At 34.5% G+C, this 16,654-nt stretch overlaps 2 protein-coding genes and 1 long non-coding RNA gene across 3 annotated transcripts in view; 1 reads left to right on the forward strand and 2 right to left on the reverse strand.

Annotated features, from left to right (window-relative positions):
- Positions 1-12,840, forward strand: part of LOC123653481 (NAD(+) hydrolase sarm1) — an 82,519-nt gene extending 69,679 nt beyond the window's left edge. The window contains exons 3-11 of the mRNA XM_045589477.1: positions 3,087-3,247; positions 3,578-4,022; positions 7,762-8,007; positions 8,249-9,570; positions 9,664-9,899; positions 10,097-10,386; positions 10,553-10,719; positions 10,956-11,144; positions 11,489-12,840. Of these exons, the coding sequence (XP_045445433.1) occupies positions 3,087-3,247; positions 3,578-4,022; positions 7,762-8,007; positions 8,249-9,570; positions 9,664-9,899; positions 10,097-10,386; positions 10,553-10,719; positions 10,956-11,112 (3,024 nt within the window). The 3' untranslated portion in view covers positions 11,113-11,144; positions 11,489-12,840. The remainder of the gene's footprint in view (positions 1-3,086; positions 3,248-3,577; positions 4,023-7,761; positions 8,008-8,248; positions 9,571-9,663; positions 9,900-10,096; positions 10,387-10,552; positions 10,720-10,955; positions 11,145-11,488) is intronic.
- LOC123653490 lies at positions 6,761-7,215 on the reverse strand. Its single transcript, XR_006743111.1, has 2 exons — positions 7,013-7,215; positions 6,761-6,932 (listed from the first exon to the last, which is right to left on the reverse strand). It is a non-coding gene; the product is annotated as an uncharacterized LOC123653490 (long non-coding RNA).
- A 1,055-nt stretch (positions 12,841-13,895) lies between the features above and the next one.
- On the reverse strand, positions 13,896-14,330 carry LOC123653785 (DPH4 homolog). Its single transcript, XM_045589768.1, has one exon. It carries the CDS (start codon positions 14,328-14,330, stop codon positions 13,896-13,898), a length of 435 nt encoding a protein of 144 aa, XP_045445724.1.
- Between the last annotated feature and the right edge of the window lie 2,324 nt (positions 14,331-16,654).

Raw genomic sequence — 16,654 nt, forward strand, 5'->3', positions numbered from 1 at the left:
GCTGAACTTCACACACCACCCTATCATCAGGGTGACGGTTTTGTTTAGGAGACTGTTTTGCGCCGACTATAAAATAGGTAGGAACAAAAAACTGCCACATTCCAAATCTTTTTGACAGAACGAAGTCTGTCGGGTCCGCTAGTACGTATATAAAACTAAAAATAAAGGTGTTAAGTAAGCGCCTACTTATTAGTGGCTATACTTGTTAGAATTTGTTCTCGTAATGTTTGAAAATAAATAATGAATTTTAGTTAAATATTATAACCAGGAATTTAAATTAGTATTTGCAACGAGTCGAGACGATAAAATTTTTCATCACCTACGCAACTAACAATCTAGCCATGTTAGGAATTTACAATAATCTAAAAATAGATTGACAAGGGTCGATATTTAGATAAAATGTATAAGATAAGATAAATAAAATAAAAACAAATAAGATAAATTTAAAAATAGACTATGGAAAATTATAATTTTTGTTAACGGATTTCATTATTTTTCTAGAAGAATCGTAAAATTGCTCTTATAATTTCTAGCAATTTTCTACCATTCTTTCTAACATTTTGCCAGTTTTAGATAATCATTGAAATTTAAAATTACATGGAAATTAAAATCGAGATTTGTTGTTTCTTAAAAGCTATTGATGTATCTTGAACTATTTGATGACTAACTGATAATTCTCTAAATTTTTCAATGACAATATGACGTTTCCATGACTACATCTAATAATATGTATTTTTTATATTAAGTGAAACAATTTATATGCGAAGATGTCAATAAATCACAAACAATACTTAATTGGATCCGCTATGTTGGTAGTAGTAACACGACAAAAAGATGCATAAACGTACCTAGACAAAGTTAGAAACACGAAAATGTGTGTAGCGCGCATTAGTACTTTCTTAAACATTGATCCTACATACCTCTATCTAGAGTTGTCAGGTTGCGACCCCAACGGCGAGCTAAGTGACAGTGAACGTTATACCTTCCTACCTCCAACGCTGAGTTCGAAATTCGAATGCGGCACGGATCTGCATGCTGGCCTTCAGACTGACACAGGTACATACCAAACATAGCTGTTTCGGTAGTACCTGCATCAAATCGCTAGGAGGGAAGGTAACCCCTGCTTGCCACAAGTGTGGTGCACCGATGGATACGGCGCATCACACTCTTAAAGAATGAGCCGCTTGAAGATTCTGTAGAGCATCGTCCACTCCATGCTCGCAGTGAGAGGTGCTGATCGACCGTGGCTTCCTCCTGCGAGGAGGTCATGGCACTAAAGGAAACTGCCGAGCGGCAGAGCGAGTCCAACGTCCATGCTGATACCCTCGCCAACGACGACGGAAGTGTGGGGCTTCGTCGTCATAGTGATACTGTCGTCAAACCTTTTAGCCGGATAAACTAGCCAGTTTGGCCAGACATATAGTTTAAAAGGCCGGAGACCCTAAAAATTAAGGAATTTGTGTCTTGGTAGTTAGTATTAATACGACATACGACAATGCTCGGTGTTCGCGCTTCGGGAGTGCGAGAGAGACTGGTCAAACTTGAAAAGCAATAGAAAGCCAGACTCCGTTTTATTTTTCCGGGCACTCATTCAAAAATCTTAACTATGACTGACTTCATCCGGAAGCCTGACAAGGTTACCACTAGCTCACATAAAAGGCAAGACTCAAAAGCAGGACTCTTTTGAGTCTATTGAGTCAAAGAAAATCAAAACCGCGCGTTAAAATTATTAGAAAATATATTTATTTAGAATGTTTAAATTAATATATTATTATAACTTTTGTTTACACAATAATTCGTCACTCGTTACGCAAATTTACTTAAATCTATTGTCTGTATCATTTCATAGAGTCCAGTAGTTCACAATATGGAATTATTAATTACCCTTCTACAGTTTAGTATCTATCTAATATTATATTGAAACAATGATATCACGTTTTGTAATGTTTCAGCCTTATAAGAACTTTCCTTGTCATTTTTGTAATAATGTATTTTTAATTAAGTCATTGTTAACATAATACTAATAATTATATTGATCGAAGCTAATTATGTGTTTTTTAGCTGTATCATATCCTGTACTTAATTATATGATGTATTATTTAAAGCTTATAATATCGATGGATGACATATTAACATGCCAATATTACAATTAAAGTTGAGAAAAAATATATAACTGTACAGACATTACCACGACGACTGTTTACCACGATTTTACGGATTGCCTTACAGAATTATTAAAATAATGTTTAACGGAATAATTATTTGTAACTATACAATATGCATACTTCTAAAAGCTCGCTTAAATTGCGTCGGTTAAAAAAATATATATAATATTAAAAACTGACATCTTTAGACACGTCGGCTACAACCACCTCTGCAAATTCGTTAGCCACGAGGTTCAAGGCCTTAATGCATCTCACCCACGTTTGCTGAATCATTGTATTGGTTCTTAACACAGACGCCTCCTGCCAAAATTATGGCCGACTATACATTTCGCACAAACCATTGTTTATCTGTTGTGGATACTTTTGTAAATAATATATAGCCGATTAAATACTACATCAATTTAATAACCCGTCAAGGCAATTTTATTAAAACATAAAATAAAAGTGTTCGCAATATAGTTTTTAAAATTATAAAATTATAAAATCATAAAGATGAATCACAATTTCTCATAATATAAATGGCTGTTGAAAGATTTTGGATTAAATTTTCATAAATAGAATTTTATTTTTGGATGAATCTATTTTTGTTTTGACACAGTGGGTACTGAGTATATTATTTGCCCGCAAGTGCGCCAAAACGCGTGACGCCCGCACGAACTTCTGTAGCATTGGCACTGAACTGGACAGTCCCTGTCTAGATAACGGCTGTGTACGAAGTGTGCTATCAAACTTAGTGTTTTTGTTTTTTTGTGCGTGACCGTTAAAATAAGCATACATAATTAATTACATTTTAACTAGTATAAAACGTACAAGTAAAGGTATTTTTATTACAAAATTTATTTTAAAACTAGAATGAAGTAATTAGGGTATTGAACAGTATAATGTGTGTAGAAGTTGCAAATAATGTGTTCATTATTTCAGATGGTGTCCAGTACAACTTCGAGTAGCGCGGTCACGAGCCAGAGGTTACAGAGCTCATCACAACGCGCTAGCTCCATGAAATCTGACCTCACAGACCTCAAAAGTTCCATTTCAGAAATGAAAACACTCAGCAATACTGCTGCTTTAAATTTCGGACAAAGGTAAGTCTCATACAACTTATTTTTGAAATTTGGTTTATGCAATAAGCTTTACATTGTTCTGTCAATGGTTATTAAAGATAACACCGTCTCTAGCTCACCTGAACGGCCTTGGCCCGAAGCCAAAACTCCCCCGCTGTTTTCCGCTCTTCGTTTGTATGTAGTTTCATGCCGACAAACAATAGCAACAGTACGGTTTTGTGAGATCAATTCAAATAATCTTTTACTATTCATATATAAATTGTTACATTTTATTTTAAAAAAACAGTACAGTTTCAAAATTAAGTTTTGATATTTCGTGATATGAAAAAATAATCAAATTACTTGTCACAGATTAAGAAGCTCGATGGAGAACATTGTGGATCAGGATGACATAAAAGACCGGCATATTACTGATATACGAGATTTCAATGATATGGGAAATATTGGAGACATAAATGACATCAACGATTTGGCTGGAGATGGCCCATTAGTTACCTTTCCTGAGTCAGACACGCCGCCGCCTGATAAACAGTGTCTACTAGCAAGTAATGCTGCATCCGTGGGATCAAACGCTGCAAATGAATTAAAATACAGTGCAGCTCGAATGACATCCGCCAGCTCTACACGAGTCATTACCGACGGATACAGTGCATCTAAGTCAGAGGCTAACAGCACAAGGATGCGCCGGCTACAACACGGTGACATGCAATATGCGGAACGTAGTGCTGCTGGAGCCTCACACAAACTATTACAAGCTGAAGGACTAACTGCGGAGCAAAATGCGGCCTATCTCCAAGTAAGTAAAGTTTGAACTTTATTTTTTTTTTAACTAGCCCATTTGCGCAGTTTGTAGTGCTTTCTGTTCTGCGGGTTGTGGGTTCGATTCCCGCCGGAGTCTGGGTGTAATATTTGTATTTATACATGTATTATTTCTATGTATATTTAAAAAAATAATTATAACGTTCGGCTGTTACCTGTAACAAGCATTAAAGCTGCTATTATATATATATATATATATATATATATATATATATATATATATATATATATATATATATATATATATATAACTATTCTTTAACAATTTTTTAAATGAAAAGAGATTAATTGTTCGCGTCTTGCTTCATTCGGTAAGCATTTCATAACCGATTGGATTAAATAGTGAATAACTTAGTGTAGAAGGATATAGAGTGAGGAGAGTGGATTATGAGTAGAGCCTAAGAATTTAAACCGTTCTTTTAGATAAGACAGAGTATATGGATTAAACAGAATACGATAAAGAAGATGAAGAATATAAGCATTTCTGCGAAAACGAATTGTGAGCCACTTGATCTTCTTACAAAATTCGAAAGACGACTGAAGAAGACCCCCCCAAATATGAATAAAATGGATAAATTTGGAAGACGCTTAAGCCTATCAAGTTGTTCTTTCTTTAAATTGAGATAATGCATAGCAGGATAATCGAAAATTGGTAGTAACTGATTGTGCTAACATACTTTGATAGGAATGGGCAGGAAATTGTGCAATCTTCATTAAGAGCCAATGACTCCAAACACTTTTAATTACCCCAGTTGTTGATTCCATGAGAGATGCTGATCGAAAATAACTCCTAAATTATGAGCTTTCATACTAAACGGTATATCAACACCGTCAAAGTTTATAGCCGGTTGACCCTTAAAACAGATACGTGATATCATTTTAGGGCTTTCGATGATTGTATATCTTAGTTTTTTTAGTGTTAACTTGTAATCCAAAGGATATTTTAGGTTGTTGTTAACCATTTCAATGGTGTGAAGAAGATCTGGAATTTTGGATTGTATGTATATTTAAAGGTGGTCCCCATATAGATAGTAGAGAGAATTTAGAACGAAAACAGAAAATAGGAAGGGGATAACACGCTACCTTGCGGAACGCCAGCACGTATTGGGAGACCTACCCGAACAGGAATTTTGTACTTTTATACGCTGCTGACGCCCTTGCAAGTAACAATGAAAAGAGTCTATTACTCCTGGAGATATGTTAAGAAAACTTAGGACAGAAAGGAGAATATCAAAGTCAACGGTGCCAAAAGTAAAACTTAATCTAATCATTGTAGCATCCGTTACTTAATGATTATCCATTCCTGCTTTGATGTCATAAGTTATTTTGATTTAATCAGTCGGCGTACTATGACCAGGACTGAAACCAGATTGCAAAGGGTTTAACAGAGTGTTTTTATTGAAAAAATCATTCAATTGTTACAGACAAGCCGCTTAAGAACTTAAAATAGAAAATGTAAGACAGATATAGGACAATAGTCGCCATATGATGGAGGATGTAGTTTTCTGGGATTGGTATTACTTCCAGGAGCCAGGATATACACAACGAACGATGAATTGGTTAAAAATGTGGGTGATTACAAAAATTACAATATCGATAATACTGAAGATCATCTTACGACTAATGCCATCAGAACCAACAGCATCAGAGTCTGTGGCTAGCTTTTCTTCTTAGTCACAATCAATAAATAGACTAAAAGGAAACGTAGAATAATAATAATAATAATAATCATCATTTATTTGGAAGAACGTGGTATTGTAGTTGTACAAAGTTAACATTAAGTAGTATAATCTAAACATATTTTACCTTACGGTGTGCAAATATTAAATATTAATAAGGTATAATATAATGAATTGAATATAATTAACAATAGATTATTATTGAATTAGTTATACATCTTCTAATATACAATATTCTCGTGTCGTAACACTGTGAGTGTTAGGGGCCAAACTCCTCAGAAACGACTTGACTGATTCTTATGATAATTTTTGTGCATATTTGTTAGGTCTAACGATCGGTCGTAGTGTTTTTAAATCCATAAGTTATAAGGGTGGTGGTGGCTATCCACAAACCATTTAATTTAATTTATTTGGCAAAATTTTTTATTTCTTTTTTATTTTAATTGGCATTGAAAAATAAATACAACCAAAAATGTTCACCCTTCTACCACCAACCTATTTTTAACAGCGTTTAGCGGCAAAACTAAATATAATTTAATCACTAAAATTATCTATTAATATTACAATTATTGAAAGTTTTATTATATATCTAGTTAACACGTTTAATTAATTATCTTTAAAGTCATTAAATTAGTATTCTAAATTCCGTGTAATAAAAAGTTATCAACATCGTCATACATTTTCTGCAACAGCAGATCAAACAATTTTCTCTTAAACATTGCAATTGCAAGACCTTTTAGGTATCAGGCAATGTGTTTTAATAATAAATCTTGATTGCCATAAAGTATACAATTTTCTTATTGAAGAAAATCGAGGAGTGATTTAGCAGTCAATTCTTTAAAAGTTTTTGCCTTAATGATGCCGTTAAAAATGTGGGTAGTGGGAAATGTTTGTTTAGTTGATAATAATCAATATTATAAGTACTTGATTGGTTTGCGAACTCCAATAGATTTAAGAAATTTCCATATTTTAGCAGGGTTTTCTTTCTCAGTTATGAATATGTCTCTATATAACCTGTTGCAGTAAAATACTTATGTTTGTTAATCACTTTTATTTTCACAAAATAATACGTGCTTCCGGCGTGTATTCGTTCTGCCGCCAATAAGGCGCGTCCGAAGGACGCGACCTCGTCTAGCTGAACTCGATCGATACTCTAAGGTGACGTTTCACCAAAGCGCTGCAAAGCTCAGTCGATTTCGGTTCCTTGCCTTGATAACACACGATGATAAATAATTATAAAAACGCAATTCCTATCGACTCTTTCAATGTCAAGTGACTATGGCCGTACGTTTAGTGGCTTGGACAGCGAGGATGCTGCGGCGTGGAGGATCGCCGAGAGCGGTGAGCTCATTTATCTGCGAGCGCTTCATGTTTACTACACCATGCTTGTCTCAGTTAACGTTTGACCGTCGTGCGTGAGAGCATACGCGGAAGTTAATTATTGCGCATGCGCGTTTGGTTACACGAATAGACTGCTTTAAATTTAGAAGCGGAATGTCTTCTGGTGGGGGTTCGGCCCCGTGGCCAGTACACAGAGGTGTCCTTGCACGCTTTCCCTCGAAGCAGTTTTATCCTTCGGTGAGAGCCCGTTTCCCCGGAATATTTTACTCATCGACCTTCTTAAGCGTGACGTCTATACACAAACTTTAAAATTACATCGAAAGCCCACGAGTGCCGTGCGATTGGCCTATATCCAATAGTAACGAATCAGCTCACAATCCGAGCCATGACGCGCAATACTTTTGAATGTATAAGTAGTTTTAATCTCGAGACGAGCGAATATCGACTGCGTCCGATTTCAGAATTTAAATTATAATTTTAAAACCATGTCTTCAAAAAAACGTCTCAAGCCGAACTTACGCCTAATAATTCCTGTAATTATCAAACATTTGTTTAGCATATCAGTGTAAATGTGCCAAAATAAAAGTGATTTAGTGATAAGAATGATGACACACATTAAGATCTTTCCAGATTTTATTTTGACTTTTAGTATAACAGTGTTCGTTTCTGTATGTAAAAAAACTGGTGTGTTTTTAGGAAAAGCGTTCTCTACAAGCCGGAGAAGTGTTAGCACAAGAAGCGAACAACATGTCTTCATCAAGTTCACGTTTACAAACGGAAGCATTTAGTGCTGAAAAAAAAGCTATGGCTTCATCACAAGCACGACAAACTGTAACCTCAAGTGGCATGTTCAGTCACAAGGAACACTCTAGTGTGGCACATTCTAATATGACAATTTCGAGTAAAAACCTGACAACAAAATCAACTTTACTATCGTCACAGGTGAGTGATACTTCCGTATCTTTGTAAAATTGACATAATTATTGTATTACATAGAATCTTTATTAATTCATAGACTTTTCATCTTAAAATATTTAGGTATTATTATTTGAGTTTGATATTGGTTGTGGATATAAATATGCTATGTTGCAAATATACGTTAACTATTATTTGCTGTGACGTAGGTGTGATCTCGCGATATCACTGTTAATAAAATTCAAACCGTACTTTACACGCATTTCAGATGAGTCAATTATTGAACGGAACAGTTAAACCCGGCGATGAAGACCTTTCGAATTTAACGTTTGAAGACTTAGACAAATTAGATACAAATTCAAATCAGAAAGATGTTGAATCAGCTATACAGAAATATTCTCATCGAATGAATGCATTTATAACTGCAATTAAAAACAATCAAATAGATTTAAAAAATGCGTGCTCACATTTTAACAAATTAAATGAAATGATAAGGAGAGCATGGGCAGTACCTACGTATGGACACGAGTTGGGCTACTCCTTATGCAACACTTTACGAACGTCTGGTGGACTAGATATATTGATGGCTAACTGTATAGAATCAAATAACCCTGACTTACAATTTTGTTCAGCAAAACTACTTGAACAGTGTCTTACGACCGAAAATAGAGATCATGTTGTAGAATATGGACTAGAAAAAGTCGTAAATATTGCTTGCGTGTGTACAAAACATGCACACTCTGTAGACCACTCAAGAATTGGTACTGGAATTTTAGAACACTTGTTCAAACACAGCGAAGGCACTTGTAGTGATGTTATTAAACTAGGAGGTTTAGACGCTGTTTTATTTGAATGCAGAAAGAATGATATAGAAACTCTTCGTCATTGTGCCACAGCGCTTGCTAATCTTTCATTATATGGTGGCGCAGAGAATCAAGAAGCAATGATAAAGAGATCAGTTCCAATGTGGTTGTTCCCTCTAGCTTTCCACAACGACGACAATATTAAGTACTATGCATGTTTAGCTATTGCTGTTTTAGTAGCAAACAAGGAAATAGAAGCTGCTGTCCTAAAATCGGGTACTCTAGATCTGGTAGAACCATTCGTTACAACACACAATCCATCTGAATTTGCAAGATCTAATTTGGCACATGCTCATGGCCAAAGTAAAAACTGGCTTCAAAGGTTAGTGCCTGTCCTAAGCTCTAAGAGAGAAGAAGCTAGAAATCTAGCTGCATTCCACTTTTGCATGGAAGCCGGAATTAAGAAACAGCAAGGTAACACTGAAATCTTTAGAGAAATAGGGGCTGTAGAATCATTGAAAAAATGTGCTAGCTGTCCGAATGCGGTAGCATCAAAATATGCTGCACAAGCATTAAGGCTAATAGGTGAGGAAGTGCCTCACAAACTGTCACAACAAGTTCCTCTTTGGTCAATAGAAGATGTTCGAGAATGGGTAAAGCAGATAGGTTTTTCAGAATATGCGAACAACTTCTATGAAAGCAGAGTTGATGGAGACTTGTTACTACAAATAACAGAGGATAATCTCAAAGAAGACATAGGATTACATAATGGAATCAAACGTAAAAGGTAGTTAAATATTGTTCAAATTAAATCTCATTGTTATTCAGTTTTATACAAATTATTTTACAACATCACATTATGATTTTTATAATTTTGCAGATTCACCAGAGAACTTCAACAATTAAAGAAAATGGCAGACTACAGTTCACGGGACACGGGCAGCTTAAACGAATTTCTACAAGGCATTGGTCCAGAGTACACCATTTACACATACTCAATGTTAAACGCTGGTGTCGATAAAGAATCTATTAGAGGTTTAAGTGATGAGCAATTAGAAGTTGAATGTCGGATAGGCAACAGCATACATAGACTTCGAATTTTAAATGCAATACGAGGTGAGTACAACTATTTTTGCACCGAATCCCCCTCCATAAATCATTTCGAAAAATTCTTGTTCTAAGAAAGCAAGCTTTGTTTACGTTGACTTTAGTATTATGACACACGTATAAAATTCCTACACACGAAACTACTCATAAATTTTGTTTCTAAAAATAATATGATGTAAAAACAGTAAAAAATTACTATTTTACAGCGTACGAGAGCAATTTACTTAGTAAAGGCGAAGAAAATATGGAAAAGAAGTTAGACGTGTTCGTGAGCTATAGAAGGTCAAATGGTTCTCAACTAGCGAGTTTGTTGAAAGTTCATCTTCAAGTGAGAGGTTTTACGGTATTCATCGACGTAGAAAGGTTGGAAGCCGGGAAATTCGATAACAACTTACTTCGAAGCATACGACAAGCTAAGCACTTTTTGTTGGTTCTTACACCAAATGCCCTTGAAAGATGCAAGCAAGACACAGAACAAAAAGACTGGGTTCATAGGGTAAGCCTTTATTATACTTTATTTTATTTTTTTACTAAGCCTTTTTTATACTTTTATAAATAAAATATTCCTTCCTTGCCTAAAATGGACATTTAGTGTGATTTATATTTATTAGACTTTTTAAGTAATTAATAATAATTAAAATTGCTTTTTTTATTATTTATAGGAGATAGTGGCAGCGTTGCAATCACAATGCAATATTGTGCCAATTATCGACAACTTTGAATGGCCAGAGCCTGAAGAATTGCCAGAAGATATGCGCGCAGTGTGCCATTTCAACGGCGTGCGGTGGATACATGACTATCAAGATGCGTGTGTTGAGAAACTGGAAAGGTATATTATATCTTAAAAGCGATAGATTTATCAAGAAGTAGTTGTGCCCCGTGGTTTCATTTGTATAAATTTGAGTAAAATACACACTAAAATACTATCTAGCCTATATTGCCTCGGTAAATACGCTATCCAACAAAGAAGAATTTTCAATTCAAATCAGTAGTTCCAATCAATAATATTAATATATAAATGCCGTGGAAGACACATCATTTCAAATTTCCTTTTTTTTGTTTTAGTTTCCTTCGTGGTAAATCCAACTTGGCTAACAGAATGGAAGGTGCATTGAGAAATCGTGACGTACAGACGCCCGGTACGGCTGCGATAGGTCGCGGTCCACCTAACTACCAACGCATGCACTCTAGCGAAAGTAGAGGTAGTGATAAAACAGATTGACTAGAAACGTTACACACTCTGCCACCAGTAAGGTATGTTTAGCTAAATAGTGATTTCTCTTTTTTGCTTTTTTATACACCTAGGTCGACATACAAGCCTACGGCTCACCTGATGGTAACAGATAGGTAAGCGATTACCGTAGCTTATAGACACCAGCGCACGATGGGTTGCCGACCCTACCTCCAATACCAGTAAGAGCTCTGGCCCCCTTAATCACCACAGGGCACAACAATGAAAGCAGTATTATTTAACCGTGATCTTTTCTATGGTCGAGGTATTTCGCGAGTCGGGCCGCTCCAGAATAGCAGCTAGTTGCTAGTCAGCTGCGACTAGTCAAGTTTATAAATGATTACATATATTTTTTTCCTGTTTGCAGACCACGTAGAAGTCGACAGTCATCAGTAGAAAGAGCTTCAGCAAAATCACAAAGTTTTGATCAATCATCAAATAGTAGCAGCAGCTCGAAAACAAATTCGCCTGTCAAAACTTTATACAGCCTTCCCGAAAGACTATCTGAATGTAGTGACAATTTAGAGACTAAAGATGTTCAAGAAAATCTCGAAGATAAGAAATGTCCTGTCTGCGACCATCCTATGGATTCATTTGAACACGCGCGAATGTCACTATCCGCACCCTTAGATGCTACGACGCAAACAAAGAGGAAAAAAAATTTCATGGACAGATGTGTGAATAAAGTGAGACTTTGTTGATGGTTAATATAAAATGTGTTGTTGAGTAAATACTGGACGTGCTTACAGAGTGTGTAACAATAAACTGTTTTAGCTGCATTTCCACATGCTAATAATTTATGAACACAAGTTGCTTGCGACGCTGTTTGTCATTGTATAACGTATCTGATCTTCAGTGAATCCTGCCATTTAGTTTCGATATTGAGACTACTAAAGATACGTCTGTATTTTGTGCGTAGTTTTAAATTTTGCTTTCGACGAATACTGCTAAGTTTGTGATCAGACAGCGGTGCGACTTTCATAGTATAAGTGTTTTTCTTAATGTGGAAACCGGCTTAATTCTACCCATTCGCATATTTATGTGAATCTTATTTTAAAGTACAAAAATGTGCACAACCATGTAAATATTTAATGTATGCCACTTCAATATTGTTTGTGGTCTCTAATATACCATTAATTGGTAATTTAAATTAAGTAATCTCAAAGAGTGCATGTAAAAATTTTTACATATACAATGTGACTAATAATTACTACCCTGTGATGTTACAAGAACATTGCAAGAGGTGGTAACAAGAAGAATTAAAGTATACATTAGTATGGCAAATTGCTTTAATGTCTTTACTTTGGCTAATTAAGATTTTGTAACTCTCACTCTCTCTTCACTCTCTATAGAATTTAAAAAATGAATTTATTGATATATTCTATTTTAGTTTCTTGCCACAAAGTATTTTGTAAAATACAAAAGTCCTTATAAAATTATTATTTACATATGTGATAGCTTAGATCTTTTACATAATTATAAATGAAATATTAATTTCTTCTTATATATTGACATTCAGTGTAATTATTTATTTTCTCATAATATTATGGTATCAAAATTATATTGTACCTTTTAAGTTATGATTGAATTGCTGTACAAAATTTTACGTTACATTTAAAATTAGTCATCCTCACGTTAACTATAATTATGATAAATTTACTTCATCATGATTATACATGTATGTTCTAGCCTAACTATAAAATAAATGGAATTAATCAATTTCTTCACTTAATTTCACTTCCTTTTCCTTTACCAAATATATTCCTTGACTATTTTGATTATAAAATGTTTTCAAAAGAATTTCAACTTAAAAAAAATTCAAATTAGCTACAACTATCAAGAAAATGTGCTGTAAGCTTTTACAAGAAAAATGAGTGTGCCCTTCGTTGCACACTCATACTTTCAAATTTAAAAATTTAAATATTTTATATTTATTTAACAATATCACTAATTATTAAAATTATCAAACATTATGCCAGTGAAAGGCATAATTGGAAATAAATATGGTGCTGAGACGTGGACACTAACGAAACGACTAGTCCACAAGTTTAAAATCGCTCAACGTGCAATAAAACGGGCTATGCTTGGGGTTTCTCTCAAAGATAGGATTAGAAATGAGACTATTCGCAAAATAACGAAAGTAACAAACATAGCCCACAAAATTAGCAATTTAGTGGCAGTGGGCTGGTCACTTGTGTCGCAGGACTGAAGGCCGTTCCAGCAGACTTGTCCTGGAGTAGAGACCACGTATTCGCAAAGGCAGTGTGGGATGTCCTCCGGCCCGTTGGACCGATAATCTACGTAAGATTGGCTGTGTAAGCTGGATGAAGGTTGTGTAAATCGGGGATGTTCAGCGTGAACTAGGGGAGGCCTATGTCCAGCTTGCAGTGAACTGCAATAGGCTGAACCGATGATGATAATGATAAATCAATGTTAATGTCAATTTTTTGAATCTGAACTTTTTATTTATCAACAAACAATGAATCAGTTTTATAATGAAATATAACTAAATATACATAGATTTATGTATTTAGATAATAACTATATGATTGTATCATAAATATAATCTTATAACATTAAAATATCCTTATATTCCTATTACATTTTTTTTTATGTCACTTGGTCGGCAAACAAGCGTACGGCTCACCTGATGGTAAGTTATTACCGTAGCTTATAGACGCCTGCAACACCAGAAGCATCGCAAGCGCGTTGCCGACCCAATCCCCAATCCCCCCAGGAGACATCAAAATTTAAATTATTGCGTTCAAACAATTTCATCTGAATTTGTCTTCAGGTATATTGACAAGTATCGAAAATGAACATTCGTTGCAATTTATTATCACTTTTGGTGAGATAAGTTCACTAGCCGCTAAGCAATACACTCCACTACACCTGCACACATATGTATAAACACCATCAGTAGAATCAAAGTTCATCTCTGCCAACGTAACTGTATTGTATAGTAAAAAGTCACTGCTTTCATAACAACTAAGCATAGCGTCATATTGTCTTCGTTTCTGAGGATCGCGTAAAACTGACCAAGCGCGTTGAATTCGATGAAAGTTTTCATCGTGGTCATAGCCTTCTATTTTATCAGGATGGTATATTAGAGCGAGACGTTGATAACTTTTCTTCAGTACATCGTCAGTAGAATTTCTTTCACATTGCAATACCTTATAATAGTCGATAAAAGTGTCTAACTCGCTCATTTGGAAGTTTTATCAAGACACTTTGAAAGGTACTCAATTAAATAAAAATGAAATAGTAAAAATTGTTATAGGATAACACTTAACTATTCAGTTAGTAGATAGCCTTTTTCTTTAGATAGCCTTTTTCTTTAGATAGCCTTTTTAACTATTATAATATTATTCTTTAGATTAATGGCTTTCAGTAGTTCCGTTTCAGTAGTAGTTATACTCTTTGGAAGGCACTGTCGATTTCGCCAGTGTCACGTGGGATAGAAAAGACACGAAGGAGAACGATCAGTGTAGTTGAGACAAGAAGCTTATACAAATATAAGCTTTTTGGGTTAAGATTGTAAGCTACAGATTGATTATTGCAGACAGAAAAAAAAATCAGGCATAATTATGTTGTTAAACCACAACCTGAAACAATAGACTTGAAAATACTATAAATTCCATGGAGATAACTTCATTAGTTGACACTTGACAGTGACACATACAAGATTTAAGTGACATGTGACATGAAATTAGTTTTTGGTATCATTTATATTATAGTTCGCGTCATGTAAAAAGAACGCTGAAAGAAACTGGAGGGGGTGCGTTTGCGCATGGGTATACTCGCGCACAAGTACTACTGTTTTATTTTTTAATTAGGCTTTCACTCGCGGCTTCGTATAATGGTTATTGGTAGGTACATTAAAAAATACTAGAAATACAAGTGAGAATAATTCGGACTAAATAAGTATAATAATTATCACTTTACAAAATCACAATTTTTTTTTAAACTAAAGCAATAACAAATTTTTTAGTTATTGAAATGTCGTATTCAAAAATAATAATTATCTGTACTCTCGATATTCGTATCTTAATGGTTTTTATGTGTTTAAAATGATAAATTGATAATTGTTTTTTAGTGAAATAAATAGTAAATGGAGAATTTTGTAATTTAAAACTTTTGTGCGCGATAATAATTTGAGTCGACGTCGAACTGTCAACCGCTGTCAACCAATAGCACACCGGCAAGCATGCGACAGTGATAAACACTCCCGTCCCCCTACCCCGTACCACCAAATAGACCGATAAATCGCTTCTGCGCAGCTTCAAGGCCAGCGTTCTTTTTACATGACGCGAACTATACTTAAACAATAGTCTATTGATGCCGTATTCTCAACCGCACCGATTAATCTCCTTCGTGTCTTCTCCATTCTACGTAACATTAGCGAAATTGTCTGTGCTAGTTTGGCACTGTTAGAAGCCATTAACTTGAATGAATGAATGAATGAATGTATTACCTATACGTTTATCCCCATCAAAGGTATAGTCAAAGCCTTAAAGGTACATCATAGAGCCTCGTCTGATGCAGTTTGTCCAATGAAAAACTTTAATGATGTTTTTAATACTATATTTAATGTAATGGTATTAAAATGTAGATCAAAACTAATCGATCACCTTAAGAATTTTTGAAATTCCATCAAAAAATGACTTATAAATAAATTATTGAAATTAACTAATAACTTAATTATTAAGTGTGGTTTTTAATTCACCTTTGACGTCATTTGACCTATTCGATATCGAATTTCGATATCACCACACCATAAATCGCGCTAGGGCTCTTGCTTCGTTCGTGTTTATTTACGTACAGTCATTTGTTTTGGAACGAAGTTCCTTACGGCAGCCTTGAAATTTGACTGGGCGACCGACCTGAAAAAAATGTGGTACTAAAAACGTAAGAAAAATATATAACGGAAGTGACGTAATATCAGTCACACGACTGTTTAATATGACGTTTTTAGAACTAAAATATTGCTAGTAAGTTTTTTTTTTAAATTATTTATGTAATTTTATACTGTCGACAAAAATAAATAGACATGTTTTTTTATTTCACTTAATATTTTGAATTATTATTATTATTATTTTGTTTGATTTATTTTATTTTACGGTATTTGTTATTTTCTAAAATACTACATTTCCTAAGTACTTTTACGTACTTAATTAAAAACCAATCAACAAAATTAATAAAAAATCAAGAAATTGAAAATATATATAAAATACAACATTTTTTTTTTCTTCAAATTGTGTTGCTTCTATACTATTACTATCCGAAGGGACTTCGTTCCTACCTGGTGTCCCATGGCACCACATAATTTAGATAATTATTGACCAAAACAGCATTTCGTTGTCGACTATTACCTGCCCAAAACATGCCAATTTCTTTTTATGTTTTTTTTTATGTAACTAAAAAAACCTTCAGCTATACCTCTCTCTCTGTTCTCGGTTTTTTTAACCGACTTCCAAAAAAGGAGGAGGTTCTCAATTCGACTGTATTTTTTTTTATGTATGTTACATCAGAA

The sequence above is a fragment of the Melitaea cinxia genome, chromosome 5 (genome assembly GCF_905220565.1).
Source record: "Melitaea cinxia chromosome 5, ilMelCinx1.1, whole genome shotgun sequence".
Lineage (NCBI taxonomy): Eukaryota > Metazoa > Arthropoda > Insecta > Lepidoptera > Nymphalidae > Melitaea > Melitaea cinxia.

Coding starts and splice junctions, on each gene's coding strand:
- LOC123653785 (XM_045589768.1), bottom strand. CDS start 14,330: ATGAGCGAGTTAGACACTTTTATCGACTATTATAAGGTATTGCAATGT.